The 27,977-nt window shown below is 38.8% G+C and overlaps 3 protein-coding genes across 7 annotated transcripts in view; 1 reads left to right on the top strand and 2 right to left on the bottom strand.

Moving 5' to 3' along the window:
• rbms2a (RNA binding motif, single stranded interacting protein 2a) overlaps nucleotides 1-27,977 on the bottom strand; it is a 608,287-nt gene that overhangs the window by 31,941 nt on the left and 548,369 nt on the right. The gene's annotated exons all lie outside the window — the stretch shown is intronic.
• Nucleotides 27-10,875, top strand: slc2a10 (solute carrier family 2 member 10). 2 transcript variants are annotated; one of them, XM_087272530.1, is made up of 6 exons: nucleotides 27-353; nucleotides 531-602; nucleotides 2,938-4,122; nucleotides 5,386-5,508; nucleotides 5,602-5,737; nucleotides 10,650-10,875. In XM_087272530.1, exons 2-6 carry the CDS (start codon nucleotides 599-601, stop codon nucleotides 10,741-10,743), a joined length of 1,542 nt encoding a protein of 513 aa, XP_087128656.1. In that variant the 5' UTR covers nucleotides 27-353; nucleotides 531-598; the 3' UTR covers nucleotides 10,744-10,875.
• Nucleotides 13,076-27,056, bottom strand: csnk2a4 (casein kinase 2, alpha 4 polypeptide). Of its 3 annotated transcripts, none has more exons than XM_087273081.1 (13): nucleotides 26,942-27,056; nucleotides 25,671-25,831; nucleotides 19,911-20,022; nucleotides 19,350-19,451; nucleotides 18,400-18,450; nucleotides 18,253-18,312; nucleotides 16,586-16,669; nucleotides 16,388-16,498; nucleotides 15,874-15,975; nucleotides 14,867-14,967; nucleotides 14,641-14,789; nucleotides 14,302-14,391; nucleotides 13,076-13,431 (listed from the first exon to the last, which is right to left on the bottom strand). In XM_087273081.1, exons 2-13 carry the CDS (start codon nucleotides 25,769-25,771, stop codon nucleotides 13,325-13,327), a joined length of 1,170 nt encoding a protein of 389 aa, XP_087129207.1. In that variant the 5' UTR covers nucleotides 25,772-25,831; nucleotides 26,942-27,056; the 3' UTR covers nucleotides 13,076-13,324. The 3 variants fall into 3 exon arrangements, with proteins under 3 accessions (XP_087129207.1, XP_087129208.1, XP_087129209.1); XM_087273082.1 differs by lacking the exon at nucleotides 26,942-27,056 and adding an exon at nucleotides 25,911-26,034; XM_087273083.1 differs by lacking the exons at nucleotides 25,671-25,831; nucleotides 26,942-27,056 and adding an exon at nucleotides 19,726-19,771.

The raw sequence follows: 27,977 nt of genomic DNA, 5'->3' as shown, positions 1-27,977 counted from the left end.
GAGTTCACAGCTCCTGCCACGTCGCTGCTGCAGTTGCACTTCCTCAGATGAACAGGAGAAACTTCCAGCGAACTTTCCAACAACAAAAAACTGATGTAAACCCCTGATACAGAAGCTTTTCTATTATAAACTCTGACTATGTTTTATCTTCAGCGATGTCCAGTTTGATATCGGGATGAAACATCTCTCCTGATGTGCTGAAATGTGAGTTAGCGGTTGAGCTACTTTTAGTTCTACCTCCGCCTTTCGTCTTTTGTTTTTATCCTCGCTCCTTAACAGACTTGAGATAACTGTCCAGCTACAAATGGACTCTATAAACTCTACAAACAAGATCTCCAGGGTCAGCACTGGAGGTAAAAACACATAAACACGAACTCGGGGATATTTTTAGCTAATGAGAAGCGCTTTCAAGAGCTCCTCATCTGATTGAATCACAGTCGTCATGGCGACAGCCCGACACTGATTACAGACCAGACTGAGCTTCAGTTCGGTTTCATTCACTCTCTGTGTGTTTGTTATGATAATAATAGATGATGTTCGCCGACGAGGCAGACTTGTTTCGTATTTGATGAAGCAGCATCTTTAAATTCTCACTAAAATGGGTAAGTTGGACTTTTGTTTTGTGTTCTCTAGTGTTATTTAACTATTTTGGTTTCCAGAACGTTATGGGAAAGTTAGTTTTTGGTTCCCTGGACGTTGTTTTTAAAGGGATAGTTCACTCCAAAACAAAAAAGTTACTCACTATTTACTCTCTCAAATGGTTAACGAGTTTTTTTATTATGTTGAACATAAATGTAGTTATTTTGAAGCTGAAAACCTGCAACCATTGACTTCCATAGTAGGAAAAACAAATACTATGAAAGTCAATGGTTACAGTTTTTTTTTCAGTTTTCTGCAAAATATCTTCTTTTGTGTTTAACAGAAGAAACAATTGTCAAAATAAATGTTTTGAAACAAGTAAAAGAGGACAGAATTTACATTTTTGGTTGAACTGTCCCCTTAAGGCTAGTTTTGTTTAATAATTCCATTAATATTTATGTTATTACATATTTAAAGTAACACTTACATGCATTATATTTCAAATTATATTAAAATGTGAAGTATATTTTTATAGAATTGCTTTCAAAATTATTTATTATTCAGAATTTTCTGTTTATTTTATGTTCATATTTAATAAGTAAAATTTTATTTTTTAAATATCTCTAAATATTACAGTATTTTAATATTGTTTCATATTTCAATACATTTAAATATTAATTTAATTGAAATAAAAAATAATTTAAAAATAATTTATTTTAATATTTGAACTGTTTTTTATACTACATTTTTAAAGAACATTTTAAATGTTTTTATTTAGTATTTAATACATTTATTTTATTAGATCTAATGAACTTTCAGGAAGGCTAGTTTTTGGTTTGTCATGATAGTTCTTTACGGAAATTGAACGTTAGTATTTGGTTATTCTAACATTAGTTTTGGTTCTTTAAAAAACAAATTATCAAGTTGGAATCAAAGAAACGTTACGTAGGAATGTTACCTGTTTGCTGGTAATATAATTAATCAGGTTATCTTTAGACTAGAGCAAACAAATATGACATTTTTGATCAGTTATCTACTTTTTAACCTGTTATACATTATTTATGCACACAATCGATTAGTGTAAGGATAACATAAAGGAATTAAGTTACTTTTTAGTTTTTGTCAAATTAAAGTGAATTGAACGTTAAACAATTAAGTTGTCCCAAGAAAAACTCAAGAATTGTTTTGTTTCAGCTCATTTTAGATAAGTAGTCTGAACCAACAGCAAACGTCATTATTTGAGTGAGCTATGCTTACTGTCTGGGCTAATCCAAAACAACATAATATTGTATGATTATTATAATATCATAAAACATTTTTTGACCTACAATTTTTTTTTTGAATCTTCAGAATTTCTTGCCTTTTCTTTTTGGAAGAAATTCCCTGGATACAAGCTGATTTTTCTTAAAGTATGTTTTTGATATAGATTTCTTTTCTAAATTATATTTTATTTAGAATAATTTCATAATTTTTCGTTTTATTTGTAATTTTAAAGCTTTTGAAAATCTTTTTTTTCCCCAAATATCTCTAAATATATTTTAGTAATTTAATAATTTGTAAAAATATTTAATTACATTTAAATATTATTTTAATAAAAATATTATTTTTTATTCAATATTTAAACTGTTTTAATGGTACATTTTAAAGTACAATTTTAATTAATTAATTTAATATTTAATGCATTTATTTATTTATTTAGAGCTGAGGAATTTCCTGGCACACTAGCTGAATTTTTAAAAAGTGTTTTATATAGATTTCATATAGATTTTTTTAGTTTTTTTTTCCGTTGTCTTTTGTAGTTTAAAGTTTTGAATTCCAATTAGATCTGCAACTTTTAACACATTTATTATGGTGGTAGTTTCATAACAGGTTTTAATTATATTATTTGTCGCTTTTTATCACTAATATTACATATATTATTATATATATTTCTTAATATTTGAATTTAAAATTAGTTCAGTGGTTTTAGCTCACAGCAAGAAGTTCACTGGTTCAAGTCCCGGGTGGGTCAGTTGGCGTTTCTGTGTGGAGTTTGCATGGTCTCCCCGTGTTGGCGTGGGTTTCCTCCACAAGTTCAAACACATGCGCTATAGGGGATTTGATGAACTAAATTGTCCATAGTATATGAATATGTGTGTGTATGGATGTTTCGAATCAGGAAGGGCATCCACTGTGTAAAACACATGCTGGATAAGTCGGCGGTTCATTCCACAGTGGCGACCCCTGATGAATAAAGGGACTAAGCCAATGGAAAATAAATGAATATAGAGGAAATATATTCTAAGCAAAGAAAAGTCAATGTTTTCCTCATGTATGGTCCATTATAGTGTTATTTATGCATCGTTCTCTCTGCTCCAGGTTGTTCTGTCCTGCTCCTGACCATCACTGTGTCCACTCTCGGTGGTCTGGTGTTCGGCTATGAGCTGGGAATTATATCCGGTGCTCTTCCACAGCTCCAAACTCACTTCTCTCTGGGCTGCGTCCAGCAGGAGGCCGTGGTCAGCGCTCTTCTGATCGGATCCCTCTTTGCGTCAATAATCGGCGGCTGGTTGATCGACCGCCATGGCAGAAGAACATCAATCTTACTCAGCAATCTCCTCATCCTAACCGGCTCCGTTATTTTAACTACAGGCACATCCTTTTTCGCACTGGTCATCGGTAGGGCTGTGATTGGCTTCGCGATGACCGTTTCATCAATGAGCTGCTGTATCTTCGTCTCGGAGATGGTCACTCCTGAACGCAGAGGATTGATGGTGACTCTTTACGAAGTTGGAATCACGGTTGGCATCTTGATAGCTTATGCTGTCAACTATTTCTTTAATAACGTGCAATTAACAGGCTGGAGGTACATGTTTGGATTTGCTATTATTCCATCACTCATCCAATTGGCATCCATTGTGCTTCTACCAAAGCAAGCTGAAGTCTTCGTAATACATGATGATGATAGTCGGCAAGCTGATAGATTAACAGAGGAAACGGAAACATCAAATCAGCATCAGCAAAGTGAGAAATATGGTGTTTCTGACCTTTTTAAAAGCAAAGATAACATGCGGAGGAGAACGGTAATTGGTGTTGGGTTGGTGCTGAGTCAGCAGTTCACAGGTCAACCAAATGTGCTCTTTTACGCCTCAACTATACTTTTCTCTGTCGGATTTCAAAGCAATGCTTCTGCAATCCTTGCGTCTGTGGGTTTCGGGATTGTTAAGGTCATCGCGACTCTACTAGCGATGTTGTGTTCAGATCGAGCCGGCCGGAGATCACTTCTGATTGGTGGATGCTCGATGTTGGCTGTAGGATTGATTCTCACTGGATTTCTATGCACACAGTCAGTGATCGACACAACGAAACGATGCACTTCAGCAGGACCGCATTCAAATCTGACGTTATCTGCTGAACATGAAGAAGGCGTGGGGTTCAGCTCTCAAACTCTTGATGTTCATGAACATTTACGGAGTTTTTCGCAGTCGGAGGACATTTATAAGTGGATTATTTTCACTTGTTTGATGGCGGTGGTGAGCGCTTTCTCTGTGAGCTTTGGACCAAGTAAGTGGACTTTATTTGTACTGTGAACTAGTGATGTATTTTGTAGTCATCATGGCAAAGATTAGATAAATTAGTTGTTAAAACTATTGTGTGGTAAAAAAACCAGCATCTCCATTAAACAGCACTTTGCAGGGTTCAACGCTAAAGATTTTTTCAACTGGCCCGATTGGACCAGTGGTTCAGATTTTCACTTGCCCTGCCCAAATTTTCACTGGCCCCGCTAAAAAAAAAAAAATGCTATTTATTAGCCACATATATTAAATAATGTGTCACGAAATAATGTATGTGAATGCAGAATTTAAATGTTTAAAAAATGTTAAAATATTTAGCAGTAAAACATAGCAGTATGGAAAATGCGCAGGTAAATTATTCCAAAACAAAAGGTGGCTGACTTAAAAGTGACGACAAACTATGCAAAACATCACTTCAACTTTTTTTTGTGCTGTACTCATTTAAATGTTTCCACAACGTTAGAAACAGACGTTTTCTTTTAGCCTTATAATTTGATGTTACGGTCATGTTGCCGTCTATTTAAATTTAGTGACAAGGCAGCACTGCCCCGATCGGGCCAGCAACGATTCTGTCTACTGTCCCGAGCATCTCTCACGCTGGCCCTGGGCCATCGGGCAGTCCTTATTGTTGAGCCCTGCTTTGGAAATTTTTAATAAAATGTTTAAAATTTCTAATTATTTTGGCTTCAACTGTATATACCTTTCATCAATTTGCAGCCTCCACTGCTGAGACTGCAGCTCTGCACAAGACTTTTGGCCAGCGGAGAAATTAAAATGGTCGTGCCGAACTGAGTCTGGTTCTCTCAAGGTTTTTTTTCTTCACTCTCCTATCGGTGAAGTTTTTTTCCCTCTCCGCTGTCGCCACTGGCTTGCATGGTTCAGGATCTGAAAAGCTACTCATCGATGAATTTGCTCTTCAGTGTTGGACTCTCAATAATGACTTCAAACCACACTGAACTGAGCTAAACTGAACTGAACTTAAACACTAAAAACTGAACTACACTGATCCAGTTACTATGAGCATTTATGTATAGGAAATACTGTGAAAATTTCCTGAATCTGTTCAACATCACTTAGGAAATATTCGAAAAAGATTTCACAGGAGGGCGAATCGTTTTGACTTCAACTGTATGTTTATACTTGGGTGGGTTTTAGGACGTTCTTCCCTTTTTGTCCAGGTTAAAAACTTCATCTAATAATATTTGAATAATATTTGTTTTAACATGTGTACGTTTATGTGTGTGTTTGACAGTGACGTGGGTTGTGCTGAGTGAAATATTCCCGAAGGACATCCGAGGAAGAGCCTTTTCCTTCATCAACTGCTTCAATGTGGGCGCAAACCTCATAGTCACCTTTTCTTTCCTGAGTATAATCGGTGTGCACTACAGGCAAACTACATCAAAGATAACCGTCATATGAGATGCATTCGTGAAATATTTATTTTCATCATCTTTCTGACTCTTCTCAGATGTCATTGGCCTGTCTGGAGTATTCTTGATGTATGGAGTTGTAGGAATAGCAGGCGTAGTGTTCATCTATCTTGTTCTACCAGAGACCAAAGGAAAATCTCTGCAGGATATCGACCGAGAGCTCTCTCAGACACGGTAAGAGGACATGTTCAGTTCACTATTTATTATTATTATCAGGTTCAAGTCAGTTAACTTTCTTTGCCCCCGTAGAGATTTTTTTGTAGCGCGTACACACACACACACACACACATACACACACACACACACACACACACACACACACACACACACACACACACACACAGAGCCATCTGACAATTTCACATCTGCCGTTTATATAAATATATAAATAAATTTATATAAATAAATCATTTAAAAATCTGAAGTACCATAGAGTCCCTACTCTGAGAACATCTTCAGTATACTGGCCAACAACTGCTACTGCTCAATCCAGATGGATGGGGCAACCATTACTGCATCCAAAACGGTGAAAAGCCGTAGAGTAACGATTGATGACCAACTAAACTTGTCTGACCACATTTCTAGAACTGCTCGATCCTGCAGATTCCCACTCTACAACATCAGAAAGATCAGACCCTTCCTATCTGAGCATGCAGCTCAACTCCTTGTTCAAGCTCTTGTTCTCTCCAGACTGGACTACTGCAACTCTCTACTAGCCGGGCTTCCAGCTAACTCTATCAAGCCTCTTCAGCTGCTTCAGAACGCAGCAGCACGAGTGGTCTTTAATGAACCTAAAAGAGAACATGTCACTCCGCTGCTCATCCGTTTGCACTGGCTGCCAGTTGCTGCTCGCATCAAATTCAAAGCTCTGGTGTTTGCCTACAAAGCGACTTCTGGCCTTGCTCCTTCTTATCTGCTCTCACTTCTGCAGATGTATGTGTCCTCCAGAAACTTGCGTTCTGTGAATGAACGTCGCCTCGTGGTTCCATCCCAAAGAGGGAAGAAATCACTTTCCTGAACGCTCGCGTTCAATCTGCCCAGTTGGTGGAATGAACTCCCTAACTGCATCAGAACGGCAGAGTCACTCGCTGTATTCAAGAAATGACTAAAAACTCAACTATTTAGTCTTCACTTCCCTTCCTAATCTGCAATTGCCTCTCTGAATATCACACTAACTGTACTCAAAAAAAAAAATAATAATAATGTACTAATACTTTGCTTCTTATACTTTACACACCTGAAACTTGCCTACAGCACTTATTCAATGTTGCTCTTATAGTTGTGTAAATTGCTTCCTTGTCCTCATTTGTAAGTCGCTTTGGATAAAAGCGTCTGCTAAATGACTAAATGTAAATGTAAGAGAGGAAGAATTTAAACATTTTGCTTGAGGTATAAATTATAATTTTGACCTTTCTTACACACCTGGGAACACAATATCAATGACCTGATGGTAACAATTTGAAAGATGATAAAGAATGCCTCTCATCATTAATAGCCCCTTTCACACAGTGATAGCGGTAAATATCCGCAAAATTTATGGAACGACTTTACCGGTATATTCAAAAAAGCGCTGTTCACACAGGCGAGGACGTTACGGAGTTTTCTGGAAAAGAGCATTCACACATCCATTCCAAAATACCGGTAAATTCTGACATCATTAACCAGAAATGAGCTCTAAACCGCTGGGCTTGTATTTGTAAATATTTGACTACATTACAAACTCTGTGGATGATCAGTATTGTGAACAACATATGGAGGAACACTTACGCATGTCGAGATGTACTTGATATATGTATGTGCTGCTGGCGCACACCAGCTGCTTCACGGGCACACGTGACGCGTCAAGCAACTGGAAGCATAGCTTAAAGGTAAACAAACAACGGCTTATCATAATCATCTTATCGATAATTATTTACACGGTTGGCATTAAGATGAACATATAAACGTTATCTGACTAACATCCAGCAGCTAAATGTGTCTAGAAAAATATTCAAAGGCTTTTATTCTCATAAACCGCGCGGACGTGAATGCGTCTGACTGTTCTGATTGGTTAAAGTAGACGTCTCACGTCAGCACGTTCTAGACGTGCATGCGCTCGTTCTGGCAATCTTCCTTCTGCGTTCACGCAGCGCTACTGCAAATTACCGGTAATGTTACAACTTCTCTTTCCAGAAAATAGCCAGAACGAATTTACCGGTATTTTCAAAAAAGGCCTGTTCACACATACAAACTTTCCGGATAATTGCCACTATTTTTCCGGAATGGTCTATACTGTATGTGTGAAAGAGGCTATTGACAGTCATGATAGCCTTATTAAATACCTTATCTTTGTATATACTATGAACACTCTTTAGTTTTATTCCCAACAGCTTACTGGCGGTTTCTACCACCTTCCCTAGTGACCTTCTGGTCCTCAGAAGCATTTTCATTCTAACAGATCACACAAAATGTTGCAATACTTCAATAAAAGCACTAGAAAACGTGATCAACAATGTGTTGTCAACAATAAAAGGCAATAGTTTCTTTAAGAAATACGTCCTCTGAAATAATAATAAACGTGAATCCATTGTGTACTCATATGGAACTTTGATAACACATTGCTCCAACAATATAACATAATATAACATCAAAAACTGTCCGTAATGCTAAATCAATGGGAGCCCTGAGTTTGTTTCTTTACAACGAGATGGTCCCATCTGGGGGTAATGGCAGACAAAAGCCCCTTTCACACATACAGACCGGAAAGGTTGTATGTGTGAACAGGACCTTTTTAAAAATACCGGTAAATTCGTTCTGGCTATTTTCCGGAAAGAGAAGTTGTAGCATTACCGGTAATATGCTGGAATGCTGCGCTGTGTGAACGCAGAAGGAAGATTGCCAGAACGAGCGCGTGCACGTCTAGAACGTGCTGACTTGAGACGTCTACTTTAGACAATCAGAACAGTCAGACGCATTCACGTCCGTGCGGTTTATGAGAATAAAAGCCTTTGAATATTTTACCAGACACATTTAGCTGCTAGAAATTAGGCAGATAAGGTTTATATGTTCATCTTAATGTCGTGTAAATAGTTATCGATATAATGCTTATGATAAGCCGTTGTTTGTTTACCTTCAAGCTTTGCGTGTGCCCGTAAAACAGCCCATAAGCGCCAGAACACGCACATATCATGTACATCTCGACATGGCAACAGGGTTTTCAGCGCTGTGTTAGCGATCTCTGGGTATTCTGCCATGACTTTAATCCAGAACACCGGCAGAGTTGTTGTCTTGAACACTGTTTTAGGACCGCCGTCATTTACGATCTCCAGCAGTTGGTCTTATTCTTGCAAGGACATGCTGGATTCAGCTGGTTTGTTGACAAATGGGTCTCGTATCCATTCCTTGGTCGTTTGTGGATTCTTTGAGGTTGGGAAGTAGCGCTCAAACTCCTTAAACAGCGAAGACTGATGATCGTGCACCAGTTTGGTGAGTGAGGGCACAGGCTCAGTCTCACACAAAATCCCCGCTAATTCATTCTTGTGCGGCCCGGTACTGATTGATCCACGGACCAGTACCGGTCCGCGGCCCAGGGGTTGGGGACCACTGAACTAACAGATCACTCAGATCTTTAGGATCAGATAAACTAGAAATTCCAAGAGTTCAGTTAAAGCAGGGTGAATCAGCCTTCAGTCACAAACAGAGCCCCCTGCTGCTGGAATCAGCCTCCAGAAATGATCAGATGTGCTCCAACTTTAGGCACATTCACATCAAGACTGAAAACACATCAGTTTAGCTGTGCCTTTACTGAATGAGCACTGTGCTGCGTCCCACAAATCACACTATAATGTCTTTCTCTTCTTTTTCATTATTTTTAACACATTTTTATCTGTTCTATTTGTCATTTTTATTATTTGTTTTTACTTTCTTACACTTGTCTCTTTTATTCCTGTTTATGTAAAGCACTTTGAATTGCCACCGTGTATAAAATGTGCTATAGAAATAAACTTGCCCTGCCTTAAACAGTCAGTCCATACATCCCACTTCAGTTTATTGTCCAACATCGCACCTAAATATTTATCATTTGTTACTAACTGGATTTGCTCACCATCAATTTTTGTGGGAAGAGTTTTGCTTTGTGTTCTCTCTCTAAAATCAATACCCATCTCCTTGATTTTAGAAATGTTCAGGAGAAGGTTTGAATTTCACACCAGTCTAAGGGTGCTTTCACACCTGTGAATGGATTCAGTTGTTCTGAAACAGGGATTACAATTGTTACATTGTTGCTCTTTGCTCTTGGAGCGGTTCGCTTTCACACTGCAAATTTTTTAATCAGACCAAAAGAGCTAAAACAAGTCACGTGCGAGTAAACTCTCCTCACATTGGTCAGAGTGTCAGGGTTTATTTTGCAGCGTCCCGCTCAGCTGTCAGGAGAGGTGGTGGTTTAGTGGTGATTGACAGGGTGCGCGCGACGTGTCTGAGGAGAGACGCGGTGGGGAGGGGTGAGAAGGGTGCAAAAGATTACCGGGAGATCATCACTCGTTTGCGGGCATCGGGAGACTCGCGAAACTTCCCGCCCTACTCATAATTCTCTCTTCATATAGCCGTAAGCCTATTACATATCCATAAAACACTGATATAACCGCGCTAAGATCGGATCGCTTTCTCACTGCAATCGAACCGCTCCAGGGTTCGTTTCAATCGAGCCGAGACCACCTCATTCAAGAGATCTCGGAGCGATTACTTTGGCGCGGAACAGAGCGCGATTGCCCTGTTCACATATGCCAAACGAACCGCGCTAACTGGGCAAACGAGACCCGTTCCGAAACAAAAGTGTAGGTGTGAAAGCACCCTAAAAAGAAGTCCTGGGAAACACTCATACTGTACACAGAGACATACTCGTACACTACGGCCAATTTAGCTTATCCAATTAACCTATAGCGTATGTGTTTGTACTGTGAGTGAAACCAATAAACTGTTTAATGTTGTAATTACTGGAGATACAGTATGTAATTGGCTCAGTCATGGACTTCGGCTTGTGTTTGATGCAATGTAGCGTTATTTCACAACATTCAATCAACGCATTCCTCAAATCTGTTCTTTCTTTCAGAATGATCCACAGACAGGAACTGTGCAGCATTTTCCAAAGACGGCGCTTCTCTCCAGGCTACCAGAGAGTTCAGCTGACGAGTACAGCAACCTGATGAAGTATGTTGACGGCATCATTCAGTTCATGATAATGGCTATTTGTGCTGTACCGTTTGATAAATATTTATGAAATCCATGTGCTTTTGCTATTATAATTTTAAATAAAGTCATCTCTACTCCTATTGTAATGTTTTAGTAGTGTGTGACTATATTATCAAAGGATTAAAAGCACTTTAAATAGAGAATCAGAGTTCAAACATTGTTTCCCAGTACAGGGTTGCAGCTGGAAGGGCATATGCTGTGAAAAACATATGGTGGATAAGTTGGCGGTTCATTCCGCTGTGGCGACCAATTCAATTCCCCTATAGCGCATGTGTTTGGACTGTGTGGGAAACCCGGAGCACCCAGGGGAAACCCACGCTAACACAGGGAGAACATGCAAACTCCACACAGAAATGCCAACTGGCCCAGCCGGTACTCAAAGCAGTGACCTTCTTGCTGTAAGGCCACAGTGCTAACCTCTGAGCCACCCATAATTTAATTTATTATTAGATTTTTTTGTAACACTAGCATTGCAGACTACAGTCTTTTCAGTTTGTTCACTTGTGGTTCAGACACATGAACACAAACTCTAGATAAGCAGCCATACCTTTATTGAAGGATTGAGGGAGTAGGGAAGTTATAGATTGCTATTTTTATGAAAAAATAAAATATGTCACATAATTGTCATATATATATAGGCGACTTCCACAGTGAAGGAGCTGCAGACACTGCTGTGTATTGAGTAAAGGCGACTGGTGTGACCTGATGTGAACTACATTAAACAGCACCAAAACACCTGACGGCCACAGCTGTGCATCATCAGTATCTTCAGTGCTGAGCAATACTGAGATCCAGCCAGATTCATGTGATTCAACCGGGCCACCACGCACACACTGTAAACTCTCAGCAGTCACAGCTGCATTCAGTTAAAATCCTGTGATTTAGGGTTTATATTTCACAACTAGTAAATGTTGAGACATTCTGTTTAGCTAGCACAATTCCAAGTTAACATCTAGTAATTCTGAGTTAACATCTCACAACTTTGAGTTGGCATCCTGACAAGTAAACATCTTGCAATTCCAAAACTATATTTTGCGATTCTGAGTTTAAACCTCGCTATTCCTAATTTACACCCCTCCATTCCGAATTTACACCTCTCCATTCCTAATTTACACCTCGCTCTTCCGAATTTACACCTCCCCATTCCGAATTTACACCCCTCCATTCCGAATTTACTCCTTGCTATTCTTAGTTTACACCTCACTATTCAGAATTTACACCTCGCTATTCCAAGCTTACACCTCCCCATTCCGAATTCACACCTCGCTCTTCCTAATTTACACCTTGCTATTCTTAGTTTACACCTCCCCATTCCGAATTTACACCTCTTATAATTTTGAGTTTACACCTCGCTATTCCAGTTAACATCCCAAAATTCCAAGATAACTTCTTTCAATTCCAAAGCTAAATCTTGCAACTCCGAGTTTGCACCTCACTATTCCAAGTTAATATCCCACAACTCCAAGTCTACACCTTTCAATTGCAAGTTAATTACACCTCACTATTCGTTTATAGAGTTTATTTTCCACAATTCCAAGGTTGTCTCGCAACTTCGAGACATTATATTTCACAATTGCTAATTTATGCCTTGCTATTACAAGTTAACATCCCACAATTCCAGGTGAACATTTTGCAATTCCAAACGTCTTATAATGTTGAGCTTACGCCTCTCTGTTCCAGTTAACATTCCAAAATTCCAAATTACCATCCCACTATTCCAAGTTAACTTCATGCAATTGCAAAGCTAAATCTTGCAATTCCGAGTTTACACCTCACTATTCCAAGTTAATATCCCACAATTCCCCAAGTTAATGTCTTGTAATACCAAGTTTACACCTCACAATTCCAAGTTTATATTTTACAATTCAGAGTTTATACCTTGCTATTACAAACTTAAATATTCCAATTCCAAGTTAATTTGTTTTACACTTCTGAGTTTACACCTCACTATTCCAAACGTCTTATAATTCCCAGTTCACACCTCCCACAATTCCAAGCAAAAATCACCCAATTCCAAAAAAATGTTCTGTACAATTCTGAGTTCACACATTGCCATTTCAAATGAACATTTTGCAATTTCAAAATCTACATTTTAAGTCCTTTACATTTACTCAGTGTGATATATATATATATATATATATATATATATATATATATATGCTCTTATGTATATAAATATATGTATATATGTATGTATGTATATGTATATATGTATATGTATGTATATATATATATATATATGTATATATATATATATATATATATATATATATATATATATATATATATATATATATATATATATATATATATTTTAATGGCATGACAATGCATGTGAAAAAAAGTTACACAGCATTTCGCTGTTTCTGCATATCAGTCACGTCCTGTGCACCTTTGTCTGAGCTAAATGCATGACAGTAATCATCTCATGATGAAGTGCATTCAGTTTTCTGATGAACTCATGCTGCATTATGGGTAAACACAGTGACGAGCTCTATCTAACAGTCTCGAAGTCCTCGGCGGGTTGATTTGCGATCATTGAGTGGCTCCTGTGGCTGCAGGCACTGGAGTATTGAGGCTGTTGAAGATCGGGGAGCCCGTCAGTGGCAATAGAGCCGTTGAGGCTGGAAGTGCAGCGATTCCTGATGAATCAAGAGGAAAAAACAAACCTTCAAGTAACACTAACAGTTCTCTGTAGAATGTGAGTGCTCATGTAAAGTATGTCCTGTATGTTTTTTTGTGTGTCTTTTTTCTTTTTTATTTGATTTTTATCATGTAATTTGTGTATCTCTTAACATTTCAAACAAAATGTTTAAAAAGTGCAAGTAAAACTCCTGCAATGCCAAGTTAACATCCTGCAATCTTCACTTCGAGATCACATGTTGGAATTTGGAGTTGACATCTCAAAATTATGAGTTCACATTGCACAAATCTAATTCCAAGTTTATCCAACTGAGAATCCTTTATTTAAACCTTTGAGTTCACAATTCCAAGTGTACACCACAAAATTTTAAATTCAGAGTTTCTATTCTCCAATCCTTGTTTCCATTCCCTATTTCCGAGTTTCCATTCCCCAATCCTGAAATTCCATTCTCCAATTCCGAGTTTTCATTTGCCAATCCCAAGTTCCCATTACCCAATCTAGTATTTTCATTCCCCAATCCCGAGTTTCAGTCCCCCAACCCAGAGTTTCCATTCCCCAATCTTGAGTTTCCATTACCAAATTTTACATTTCTATTCTCCAATCCCTTATTTCCATTCCCCAATCCCTAGTTTCCATTCCCCAATTCAGAGTTTCCATTTCTCAATTCCATTCCCCAATCTCTAGTTTCCATTCCCCAATCCTGAGTTTCCATTTCCGAGTTTCCATTCCTGAATCCCATTTCCAAATTCAGAGTTCACATTACCCAATTTATGTCTTGTTTATGTTTGCACTCCACAATTAGAAGTTCATATCCTTCAATTGCATGATAATGATATTTTAAGTCATGTGCAGAGTTTGAAAAGCTGACCTGTGATCATTGTGGCAGAGCTGACCATGGTGTTCACCGACGGCACATTCGTGGATCCAGAGAAACAAGACTGGCCCTTCACAACGGGGACTAAACCAAAGAGCAAAATGAAAGAATCAATCAAAAAATAAATCAAAAAATAATTGTCAAGATTCTCTTCATACACATATATTCTCATTCCCTTTGCCACTTTATACTCCTGCGTTAGAACAACTGTTAAATACTTATTTACCCCACTGTACTACGATTTGGGACACGCTAACTCTATTTTTGAATACTATTTAGGACAGATAGTATGCTAATTGGGATGCAGCAGGTCATAATGGTATAATGCTTTACAGAAGTACTGATGCTCCATGGCCTCCTGCGCCGTCAGTCTGGTCTGATGGTCGTAACGCAGAAGTTTGTCCAGAAAGTCCAGAGCTTCAGGACTGATCAAGTGCTGGTTTTCATTGTGAACAAACTTCTTCCATCGCTTCCGAGAGTGTCTAACATGAGGAAAAACAGATGAAATCAGATGAGGGAAGACAATGGCAGGTTATTATAACAGAATGAAGGAGCTCACCGTCCCAGAATATCAATAAACCGAGGGTCCAGCTCAATGTTGTATTTATCAATGTAATCATAAAGACCATCTGTTCCAAGAACTTTGGCTATTCTCACCAACTGCGAAGAAACGGTCATTAAAAAACGATTAGTAAAGCCAGAGTTCACTATGCATTATAAGATCATTTAAAGCATTAGTTAAACACTTTACTTAAGGGGTGTACATAGTACTGTCATGAAACTGTTATGAATTGCACGTCATGATGGTGAATGGTATTATTTTTGAGAGAGAGGCTTTTAACCATCATTAAATTCACTGAAGAGACATTTAGCCCCAAAACTTAACATTCTGTCATACAACATTAACGTTCTGTCATTTTTAGTGAATGAAGCCATTGACTTCCATAGAAGGAAAAACAAATACAATAGAAGTCAATGGTTACAGGTTGACAGCTTTCATCCTGATATCTTATTTTTAGGGGTGTCAAAATTTATTGTTTCTTATGTGCACAGCGATGCAGACGCGGACAATTTGGTATCAGTTTAGTAATAATTATAACCGGTTATTACTGACGTCATTTACCTCATATGCGGTCTGTCGCGAGGAAGGCAAGCGCGAGTATTTACACCGCTCTAAATACTTAATACTCATAAACTGTGCACAATTTCACTGTGTGTGTTTGCTGCATCAGTCTTTCACTGATATTTACAACAAAAGCCCCTATTTCACTGAGATCGAGAGAGTGAAAGTGCTCCATTTCTCTCTCTCTCTCACACATCGATGGCATGATAATCGTAACCGAACTGTGAGACTAGTGTAGGTTCACAGCTCTTATTTTGCTTTTAACAGAAGAAAGAAACCAGTTTTGAACATGTGAAGGGTTACTCAATGACAGAATGTTCATTTTTGGATGAACCTTCCCTTTAATGCATGCTGTTTATCTCTTCGCACTGGTGAATTTTGATGGAGCTTAATCGGAGTTGACCACAAATTATTTCACTAATAATAAAGCCGATGAAGTTCACCTGGTCATAGTTATCACGTCCATGGAAGAATGGCTCCTTCCTGAAGATCATACTGGCCAACATACAGCCGAGACTCCACATGTCCAGACTATAGTCGTACATCTGCAACAACACAGTGAAAATGTGCTTAAAGGGTTTCTAAAAGCTTTGCAGAAAAAAACAAAAGGCTTTGCTGCCCTTTTCAGTCTAAAGAGAGCTGTTTAATAACATACTTAAGAAAAAAAGTCTTTACTGGCAGAAGGAGGTGTGATCAACCTGTCAATCACACGAGATCCACCAATAGCAACACACATCCATCCAATCAATGCCTGACGAAACCAAGCCCCGCCCACATTTGTTTTTGGGATTAAGATTTTTCCCTCAGAGTCTTTCCAAAAGAGATGATGTTTTTAATGCTTTTAAATGAGCAATTAGCAACTGTAACAAATATTATTGGGCCAAATTTGACTATAGCATATAAAGAAGCTATCAGTGCACATTTCCTCATACATGCATGAGTGTTAATATGTCTAACCTGGTAATCTATCAGTAGTTCTGGTCCTTTAAAATAGCGTGAGGCGACTCTGACGTTGTACTCCTGTCCTGGATGATAGAATTCGGCAAGTCCCCAGTCAATGAGACGCAACTGAAACATTCAACACACCATAAATTACACTAAACCCTCACACCGACATGGCTCAGTAAAACTGTAAGGCTCCTCGACTTGTTTTACCTTTCTGTGCTCATGATCGATCATGATGTTGTGTGGTTTGACATCTCTGTGCATTATACCCATACTGTGAGAGAAATCTAAAGCCTGCAGACACAAGATAAAAACAACAGAAGCATCAAAAGCGATGAATCTGAATTTTTACAGGGATATCTTAAGAGCAATTCACAATAATTACAGTACGAATGTATGTAGAAGCCTAGATACCTGGGGCCTCATGTATGAAGACTTGCATTGAATTCATACTAAAACATTGCGTATGGACAAAGCTGTAAATGTGCGTACGCAGTAAAAACTTAGATGAATGAAACAATGCGTACGCCAAATCACACGCTTATTCTCTTTCGACATCCAAATTAACGTGAAACTGAGCGCACGTGCACAAGCTCAAAACCCCTCCCTGCCTCCTCCCCCGTATAAATATACTAATGACTCTACTTTGGCAAAACCAAACGAAAAAGCAATAGCAAAAGCAAGCAAGAAGAGAAACTTTGAACAGAATGTGAATTTGAGGTGCTGCTATCGGAGGTAGACCAGAGAAAAATGGTGTTTTTTTGCAAGTTTGTCCTCCGGAATTAATAACAAAAGAAAAACAATTGAGTGGGAGAATTTAGCTAACACGGTTAACGCAGTGGGGTCTCGTTGGAATGAGTGAGTTGAGTGATTTCCGCTCGTTTGATCGACAGAGACAACAAAACTAAACAGAGCGGACATCAGCAACATGAGTGGCGTAGCTCGTAAAGTGCATGGCAACATGTTTTGACACGTTAGAGCATGAACTCGGTTCGAATCCAGCATCTGATGAACTCATTCTTCTTTTACCCACATCCCCGGCTACATATCAGATTTTGCCTACTCTTCATCACGAGGAAGACAAGTAGGAATCATTAACAAGTGTGTGTATTATGTAAGCGCATTTGAGCATCACATATTATTTGTGTAACGGAGGCCAGCTAGTTAGTGCTGTGCAGGTAAACCTCAACTCCTCTGACGACAGACGCTAGAGGCCATGGTCTTTAGCCTCCTTGGTAGAATGTTTCCTATTCACGTATGCAAATTCATCTTCAGATGGCGCCTTTATTGCAATGTGCGTGCAGTCGATCGCTCCGACTACACTGGGAAAACCGGCGATCGCTGCAAATTGCGCTTTATTGTTTGGCTGGTCCACTGCATGGTATGGAAACCTTATATACCTGCTAGACATTCGGATGATCCCGTCTCATACAGCTGCCATTGCATGGCTCAAAGACACTTTGTAGTGTGCATTTTAACATAACTGCTTCTAGAAGTCGCCAATGGAAATAAAACACAAACACACAAGAAACACACGTACACCAGGCATGAAGTTGATGTGGAACAACGCATATTCTCACGTTCATTTCATCGTTAGTAAATCCAAACATGAGCATGATATCTGGCGAACACAAAGTTTTTGTGCGTACGCAGTGTTGATACATGAGGCCCCTGAACATTACAGTATTGAAACACAAAAGTTTTAATTCACTATTTGACTACTTTTCTTAATAAACTGTTAGAAAATGAGTAGCTGTATTTCTTACACTCATGCAAAACAGAATTAAATAAATAGTATTTTGTTTACAATCTAGTCCAAAGTGAATAACATTAAATTTTTTCCTGCAGTCGTTCTTAAATTTTCATGTAAGGCTCACCTTTAAAATCTCGAACATGTAGAAGCGAATGTCATAGTCTGTCAGTGATTGATAAAGTTGCTGAGGAAAACAAAAAGTCATTTAATTATCGTTGTGCTAAAGATGAAAGACAATAAATGATTAGAAAACTGAATTGAAGTATTTTACCTTAAAGTCTGTGTTGTTGACGTGTTCAAAAACTAAGGCGGGTGTTCTGATCTGCAATGTGTGAAAAACATGTTTATAAATAATGCACACAAATCCTTCATGCTGTCCCAACACAAATCCATTAAGTTAATTAGTTTTTACAAGTTTAAATTGAACTTGAACCAGTTAAGTTGTCCCTAAAAAAAACTTTAAAATTGTTGTTTTTAACTCATTTACAAATAAGTAGTTAGAACAAGCAAAAGGCATATCTCTATATCTGGTTATACAGGTTACATAATCATGTATATAAAAAATAAAATCAAACATGAAGAGTCTAAAAATCCTATGAGGAACTACTTTCTTCCACCATTCATTCACATCTGCATCTGACGTCAGAACAGCAGAAACCATTACTAATTTACCAACGCTAGTGTTTGAATGATTCTCTAGCGTAATGTCTAAAGTAAAGACAAAACAGGTGATTTTGCTCACATTTTAAGATTATAAGGCTGAACAGCAAGAAATGCCATCAGTCTACACAGATTTCCAGTATTCCCCTGAGCACTTATTATGCGATCTCTGTCGCCATCTTGTGGCTGAACGTTAACCATCTTTGCTCTGCTCAATATGACAGGCTAATGACCGCAGATGCGATGTTTCTCCAAAATTATATCTAAAGTAGGCACTGTTCTTCTAAATAAACTGCAATCTAAACAACTACATTCTCGCCTAAAACAGCCTATAAAGTACATTGTTGTCCAACAGCTGCAATATTTGTATTGTAACTGTAGTGAGTTTATTGATCTGCTGTCACTATGTGGGCGGAGTAATACAGAAGGGGGAGGAGGCTGTACGAGTGCTGATATTGCAAAATATTGCACAGCTATCAGCAAATCAGATTCAAGAACCAGACAGGACTGTTGTATAATTATTTCTATGACATAAGTATTGTACTAATATTGAATACTGACCACAGGATCTTTGACCATGTCAATTAAGGAGATGATATTTGGTCCTCCGCGGAGATTCTCCAGGATCTTTACTTCACGCAGGATTTTCTTCCTCTTCACAGGCTGAAAATAGACCATTCATAATTATACTCCAATCAACAATTACAATAATGTGAAAAAGTATTTGCCCCCTAATTGATTTCTTTTTTTGCATGTTTGTCACACTTTAATGTTTCAGATTATCAAACAAATGTAAAAAATAGTTTAAGATAAGACACCATGCTGTTCTGAAATTAACATATTTTATTATTAAGGCAAAATAAAATACAAAACAACATAGCTACATATGTTTTTTCCCACCCCTGTTAAAACATAACTCAGATGTGGTTCATTTTACCTGGTAATTTCTCTAGCCATGCCCTGCCTGATTAAATAGGACCTGCCTGACGAAGTAAAGTAGACCAAACAATCCTCAAAAGCTAGATATTACACCAAGATTCGAAGAAATTCTAAACACTTATTGATATATTGAGTTGGAGCAACACAAAAAGTATTCAAAAATACAAGAGGAACTGTATTTACCTTCAGTGTTTTCACCACTACTTTCTCATTGTTGGTGATGTTGATGGCTTCAAACACGTCACTGTACTTTCCTATTCCTAGCTTGGTCACCATCTGAAAATCCTCATGATTGCTGAGAAAAAAAATAAACATGGGCATTACAGTCATTTTAATACCTTTAATATACTTAAAAAGCATGTGATCAGTTTACATATTTAAACAAACACAAAGTGCTCTATATTAATGACCTAAGTCTAAAGCACATGGCGTAAAAGCATTAAGAGCGTGTCTGAATCTATTTTAAGGATGGATGAATTCGCTCTGCGCCCGGCGCATGGTCTAACAGGGTTGTGCTTATTCTGTTAACAAGTTCTGGGTGTGCTTTATTATTTATTTATTATTTAGTAGTTATTACTTATTTGAGGAAACGGTGGAAACTCACTCCACTGAACACATCCATTAGCCCACATATTTAATTATCTTTGTTAAGCGCAAAGATTTGTTTCAAAACTACTTCTAAATTCAGTTCTAATCACCAGCAAAGGAATAAATGAACAATAACAATAAAGTGTGCTCAGAAAACAACACTTTGTGTATATATAAACACACGTCCTGTTCTTATGCCACATATGGTGATGCAGACATCCCTAAAAACCCACAGCTGGACAAATCTACACCAAAGCAAATATAAATCTGCATATAATCAATAATACTGCTAATAATAATAACATTACACTGATGCAGATTGTCATGAATAAACTGAAAAAGCCCCCCGAGTTGAAGAAGGCATGGAGGCAGTGCTGTTTTGATTGATATAGAAAATAATAATTTTTTAAAATTCTTTAATTGTTTCCATATGTACAGATATTTGTGTGTTGCTGTTCATCCTGTGCATATTAAGCAATTTGTAAGCATTTGGATCTGCATAGGTGCATAACTAACGCGTTCTGCACCGGACTTTAAAGCAGCTTTTAGCTGGTCAATGATGTGGTCTATTTCAGATAGGGTTGGGCGATGTCGACCAATTTGGCATCGTACAATGTCTAATGTGAAACATTGCGATGGACGATGGCATCGTCATCATAGGCGGAGGTGAATTAATAATTTATGAATATTTAATTAATTCATTCATTCATTTTCTTGTCGGCTTAGTCACTTTATTAATCTGGGGTCGCCACAGCGGAATGAACCACCAACTTATTCAGCATGTTACTTATTCAGCACGTTTTTTTACGCAGCGGATGCCCTTCCAGCTGCAACCCATCTCTGGGAAACATCCACATCCACTCATACACTACGGACAATTTAGCCTACCCAATTCACCTGTACCGCATGTCTTTGGGCTGTGGGGGAAACCGGAGCACCCGGAGGAAACCCACGCGAAGGCAGGGAGAACATGCAAACTCCACACAGGAATGCCAACTGAGCCGAGGCTCGACCCAGCGACCTTTTTGCTGTGAGGCGACAGCACTACCAACTACGCCACTGCTTCACCCTTAATTAATTCAGAATTTAAATTAATTATTTGTAGTCTACCGTTTCAACTACCTGACTCGCATGGTCTTTGTTTTACCCATAAACAAATCATAAATAAATAAATATAAGTTACACACAAATGACCACCTGTAAATCACCTTTTCCGCAAGAGGTTTGTTGGTAAAAAAGGTGCAAAACCAACAGTATCTGAGGTTTTCACTAAAATGACTAAGTACAAGTGTGAAAGCGAAAAGCGAAAGCTACCTGACGACCAAAGAGTCGTTAACGCTAGGTAGAGACAAGATTAATTAAATATCACGTTTAACAACTATGAGACGCGATCCAGCGGTACATCCTTGATAAACTGTCCAACGTGCACTTCTCTCTCGAGCTCAGATAAGCGCATGACAGTGTGTGTGGCTGTGTGTGTGGTCACATGATGTGCGGTTTCAGCGGACGGCGGGCTGTTCAGAAATGCTAGGTAAAACACGGTGTAACATTTTAATACTAAGAAGTATTAGAGTAAACGGGGCCTAAGTGTGTGTTTTTTGCGAGCGGGTTTGCGATGGGGGCGGAGGATCGGCAATGCTGGCTTAACATCGTGTTGTTTATTGGCCATCGGCGATGGATGATGGCATCGTCTATCGGCCTAACCCTGATTTCAGTTCCTCAAAATAGCAATGTGCCAACGATGAGGCTTAAAGGGTCACGAAACACCAAAACACATGTTTTGAGCTGTTGACAGTCGTATATGTGTCCCACACTGCTAAAAACACTATTAGGACACATATATTGCACTAGAAAGTGAAAATTGGTTGTTTTTGCGTTATTTGGAGCAAATTCGTACTTCCGGTTTGAAACGAATCTTTGAAGCTGTGTCACGGCCATGAGATCTTAGCGTGTATTCCAGCGTGCAGACTGGACGTGGGGCGTCCCGTATTACGTCTCTGAGTGTGCTGCATTCATTCATGAGTATGGCTTGGTTTAAACCAATCAGCGCGCTCCATTATGTATGCGCTGCAACTTCATTGAAATGCATGCTAGCTTTCTTACCGTACGTTCACATTGAAAGCGGCGAGAGCGTCAAAGTAGCCGGAAGTCATTAATTTTCAATGAGAGCCGGCGGCGATAGGCGACGATAAGCGGCGAGGAGCAGCGCGGCGCGTCTTCGTCGGCGTGAGCGTCGAGGAGAGTTGAAATGAAGTCAACTTTATGGTAATGAGCTATGACGCGGTTCGGCGGCAACCAATCAGAATGAAGACGTCCACCGCTTGATAGCAGTTCAAGGAACACAGACCAGTGAACTTTGGTTCCGACCACAGTTGTTCCCAAGGGTTTGATTATTGCGGTCGCCGGATTTCCAATTATTAACAATGTTTTCTTACAGGAACATACATTAAATAAGTTACTGGCGAGTTACTGATGTTCATTAATGTTATTTAAATTTATCTTAAAAAAAGCGGGAATCTCACGCGATGTGACAGTACAAAACAGTATAGCTGCTTCAGGATATTTCAGACATATGGACACATATTGGATAAATAAAGCAAAGCCACACCACATGCAACTTGATCTTCCATTGTTTTATGTATTTGATAAGAAGTGCGCAACATTTTCACGCTAAAAACATGTCTTATGCAGGAATGTAACTGATATGCTGCAACGGCTCCTTTAAGTACGAGATCAATGTAGCGAGTTTTGACGCTCTCGCCGCCGGAGCTGAAGGCAGACAGCGTTGTCGCCAGGGTGGCCAGAGCGACCTTAGACGCTCTCGCCGCTTTCGGTGTGAACGTACGGTTAGACTGTACCTGAAACAGTGTTCAGACGGCAGAGACGACACATGTCATGTTGCCAAAAGTTGAGGGAAAAGAATAAGAATTGTTTGGAGATACAGGTCGCCAGTGTTGCTTTCATAATGTGAAGGTTTTGTTTCATTTTCTCTCTATGAGCGCGCTGCTAGACTCGCGGCAGAAATGCGTTTGTTTGGAACATTTTTTACTCAAGAGAATTTCTCATCAATGGTGAGATCCGCATTTGCTGCTCGTCTCCTTTAAAAAAAGACGCAGCTCCAGTATGTGCTGATTGTCCGGTCTACAGATTCGGTAAGTGTGTGCGATCAGCGCCCTTTCTTTGTTCATTCAGATGGCAAAGTTATAGTTGGTATGGTCAGCTGTACTCTTTCAGTGTTTACAGACAGACCTTAGTCAAAATGATTTCTAAGTTACTTAGTTTACAGTACGGTAATATCACTACAATATTGTAAATGCTGCTCTCTGTGTGTAAACACGTGAACACTGTAAGCAAACTTTTGCCGACTGTCGTGTTGAATTTTCGTCGTATTTTACAGAGAAATGCAGAGGCTTATTTTTCCAATTCGATGTGCGGTATCAAACATTTCACTGTCATTAAACACACTGCCTTTCTCCCCTGCGTGTGTGTGTGTGTGTGTTTGTATTTCTTCTGTCCTCAGCGCGTGTCCAAATGGCAACTCCCATTTTTATTCAAACCCTGCCCATTTTCCCACCCAAACAGAGCTAGACACGCCCACTTTCCTGACTGTTTCCAAACTAGAGGTGTGAAAACATCCTGCTGAAATGGGGGGTTTCATGGCCCTTTAACACACCTCCTTTATAGACCAGCACACCCACGAGACCACAAAGTGGCACAAATAGATTTGCTATTTAAACAACGTGGCGCATGAAAACGACACATGGGCTCATATGAAAACAGCAGCAAATAGTGCCATGCACGCTTTGCACCTTATTGAGCCAGGGTTTATGATAGGGCCCAGAATGTTGAAGGAAACAACAGCTGTAATAAAACTGAAAATGACCTGTACTCAACTGTAGAGACCTTTAATCAATGAAGTGAAGCGGAAAAAACTAAATGTGCATGCTTAAAAAAGCCTCTTTTCCTCATTCCTGATGCAAGAAAAACTCGTTTATCTACATATGCAGCATTAGATCATGCGAACTCATAGTGTGCGCTGCTTGAAAGACATCACAACAATGTGTGAATGTACAACAAAAAAATGAAGAGAAAAAAGAATGTACATCATATTGCTTATGTACAGTTGAAGACGAAATTATTAGTCCTCCTGTGAAATTGTATTTATTTTTAAATTTTTTCCCCAAGTGGTGTTTAATGAAGAGATTTTTTTCCACACATAATCATTTTATTAACTAATTTCTGTTTTTGTCATGACTACATTTTATATTTGACTAGATATTCTTCAAGATACTAGTATTCAGCTTAAAGTGACGTTTAAAGGCTTAACTGTGGTAATTAAAAAAACTAAATTAATGATAAAATAATTATTTAATGGGGCTATTAATATTGACATTAAAAACTGCAACACTAAATGTTGCCGTCAACTTTATGAGGCTGTCAAATAAATGTGTGTATATATATTTCTTTCTTTTTTCTACTTACAAATATTCATTTGATCAAAACACAGTCAATATTGTGAAATATAATAATATTTTTTCATTATTTGAATATATTATTATTTTATGAAAAGGCATTTGCTCCAGCAATTTAATGTTGATTTTTCAGCATCAATTTTACAGAAACGTTGCCTGCTCTGATGAGTCTCCATTTCTGCTGCCACATTCAGATGGTCGGGTCAGAATTTGGCCTCAACAACATGAAAGCATGGATCCATCCTGCCTTGTATCAACAGTTCAGGCTGCTGGTGGTGGTGTAATGGTGTGGGGGAGATTTTCTTGGCACACTTTGGGCCCATTAGCACCAACTGAACATTGTGTCAACGCCACATCCTACCTGAGTATTGCTGCTGACCATGTCCATCCCTTTATGAGCACAGTGTCTCCATCTTCTGATGGCTACTTCCAGCAGGATAACACACCATGTCATAAAGCGTGAATCATCTCAGACTGGTTTCTTGAACATGACAAGTTCACTGTACTCAAATGGCCTCCACAGTAACCAGAGCTCAATCCAAAAGAGCACCTTGTGGGTGTGGTGGAACTGGAGATTCACATCATGGATGTGCAGCCGACAAATCTGCAGCAACTGCGTGATGCTATCATGTCAATATGGAGCAAAATCTCTGAGGAATCTTCCAGTACCTTGTTGAATCTCTGCCATTAAGCATTAAGGTAGTTTTGAAGGCAAAAGAAGGTCCAATCCGGTACTAGTAAGGTGTACCTAATAATGTGGCCGGTGAGTGTGTGTGTGTAATAATTATAAAGATAATTTGACACTGATGAAGACATGATGAAAAAAAATATATACAGGATGGCTAATAATCCTGACTTCAACTGTATATTCAGTAATACGTACCCCCACTGTGGTTTGTGAGACTGGTAGTCCCAGTATTCTTTTGGCCGGTGTGTGTTCACCTCAGTGTAAACTCTCGCTCGACTCTTCACCGGTCCAGACATCACACACAAAAAACGTGATGAAAGAGTCTACAGAAGACAGAAGCACGTCTGGAGGGACGACTGTGAGAACAACAGATTAAGACAAATGAAAATCTGACATTTGTGAAGAGAATGGCGTGGTAAAGTATGTTAGCCATACCAAGCCCATTGCCTAGTAGCAAAGAATTCTGACTCAGATTTGGCATAAAGCTGGGACATCAGGCATTCATCCGGCACTGGCATACAGCATGTGGGCCAACCATGGCCTGGGTTTGGCAGAGGTGGCACCGTCTATAATGCGGCACACAAGATTTGGGCCAGATGTAAAACGTAGTATTTGGCCCAGATTTTAAAAATTGATTGTGGGCCACGCGAGTTTGGCCAGTCTTGACCCACATTTAAAATACATAAAACATTTTTTTGATTAAATAAATCAATTCTACCAATCAGGTCACTGAGAAAAAACAAGGCCCATAGTGTGCCTAAAGCGCAACGCTTCATAGGTTTACTAATTTCATTGCAATCGTGACACACCAACCTTTCTGGCCCAGTTCAGGCCCAGTTATGAGTTATTAACTTGGCTGAGACTTGGCCCAGATATGGTCTGTGTTTGGCCCTTGTCTGGAAGCCAGATTTGGTCCAGTCATGTACCGTAATTCACTGCCGCATGTGGGCCAAGCAAAACCTGATTGTGTGGGCCAGAGCTGGGCCAGAGAAATTTTGCTATGTGGGTTGCCTCAAAATCAATGCGAGCTAACAAAATTAACATGGCTAGTTTTGATTTCTTGGGGACTTTAAGCAAATAAGCAGAATCAAATAGAAGATTACCAAAACAAACACATTTCAGTGGATTAACTTGCACAGATTAATTGTTCACTTTAAGAATAATAACATGAGATTTCAGGCGGACTTTAGGTACGTAAATGTGAAAACGGCTTGCCATTTATCAGACAATTTCTAAATGAGAGATGATACACCACTGTTTATAAGATCTTTGGCATTGAATAACTTGTGTCAGCGGTCAATTTCTGTTTTACAGCCTTCACAAAAACTTTTCTGAGGCAAAGTGTATTAAACGTGTGATGAGGGGTTTTTCAGCTCAATTCATTATCCACTAACGTTACCGGCTTCTTCACCCAGCTCTAGTCTTCCTCACTAAAGTATCACACAAACATCAACGCATTAATTTACCTGCTCTCTGATGCTGATTTGTTTGTCTTCAGCTCGTCCTGGAGGGTAAAATCCTCATTTCAGCGCGATATATAGACATTTCTGTCTGTCTGGGAGACTCAACATGGCTGAGCTTGAGAGCGCACGCGCCAAACAAACAGGCAGATGCTAACCGACCCAAACTAACCGGTTTCCCCACAACACACGACAATATTCATATTTTCATTTTCGGTTGTATGTTTTTATTATGTTTTAACTTGGTAAATTTCGAAATCCATCGCAAAATGTTCTTATTCAATGGTCATTGTTTCTGACTTCACCTGTTACTTGAAAAGTATTCCTTTAAAATGTTAATTAAACGAAACGGGTGTATGGCAAGCCAAATTAGCCTAAATTGCACCCAGCGTTACTCATTTCATTTTTACTATTAGGCTAAGAATACTATAGCTGTCGACATTCAGTTATAGGGCTCTTTAATATACTTGTTATAGTAAACATTGGATTAGAGAGCTCTATCAGGGCTGCCAACTTTTGGCTTTAGCTTGTAGTGAGAGTGCAAGCCACGCCCATATCCCCAAGCCACACCCACATCAAGCTTTATTGATTTATTTTACATATATGAAAAATATAAATATATTATTTTAATAAATACTTTTTAATAAAATATTTATAACAAATTAGAGTATTATTACTGTTATAAAATTATTGTATTCTAAATAAAAGAAGAAAAAATCAGTTCTAAATGTAACTGGAAAACAATGGAAAAACTAAAGTGGCATGCTAAGATCATTTAAGAAATATTTAGCATAAATATATTAATTTTAGGACAGCATGGTGGCTCAGTAGTTAGCACTGTGGCCTCAAAGCAAGAAGGTCGCTGTTTCGAATTCCGGCTGGGCTAGTTTTTTTTGTGTAGAGTCTGCATGTTCTCCCTGTGTTGCCGTGGGTTTCCTCCAGGTGCTCCGGTTTACCCCACAGTCCAAACACATGGTTTAGGGGAATTTAATAAACTAAATTGGCCGTAGTGTATGTGTAAGAATGAGTGTGTATGGGGTTT

Source organism: Danio rerio, chromosome 11, assembly GCF_052040795.2.
Source record: "Danio rerio strain M-AB ecotype USA chromosome 11, GRCz13ab, whole genome shotgun sequence".
In the NCBI taxonomy this organism is placed as follows: Eukaryota; Metazoa; Chordata; class Actinopteri; order Cypriniformes; family Danionidae; genus Danio; species Danio rerio.
Note: the sequence above shows the minus strand (reverse complement) of the source record. Positions and strands in the feature narration are given on the sequence as shown.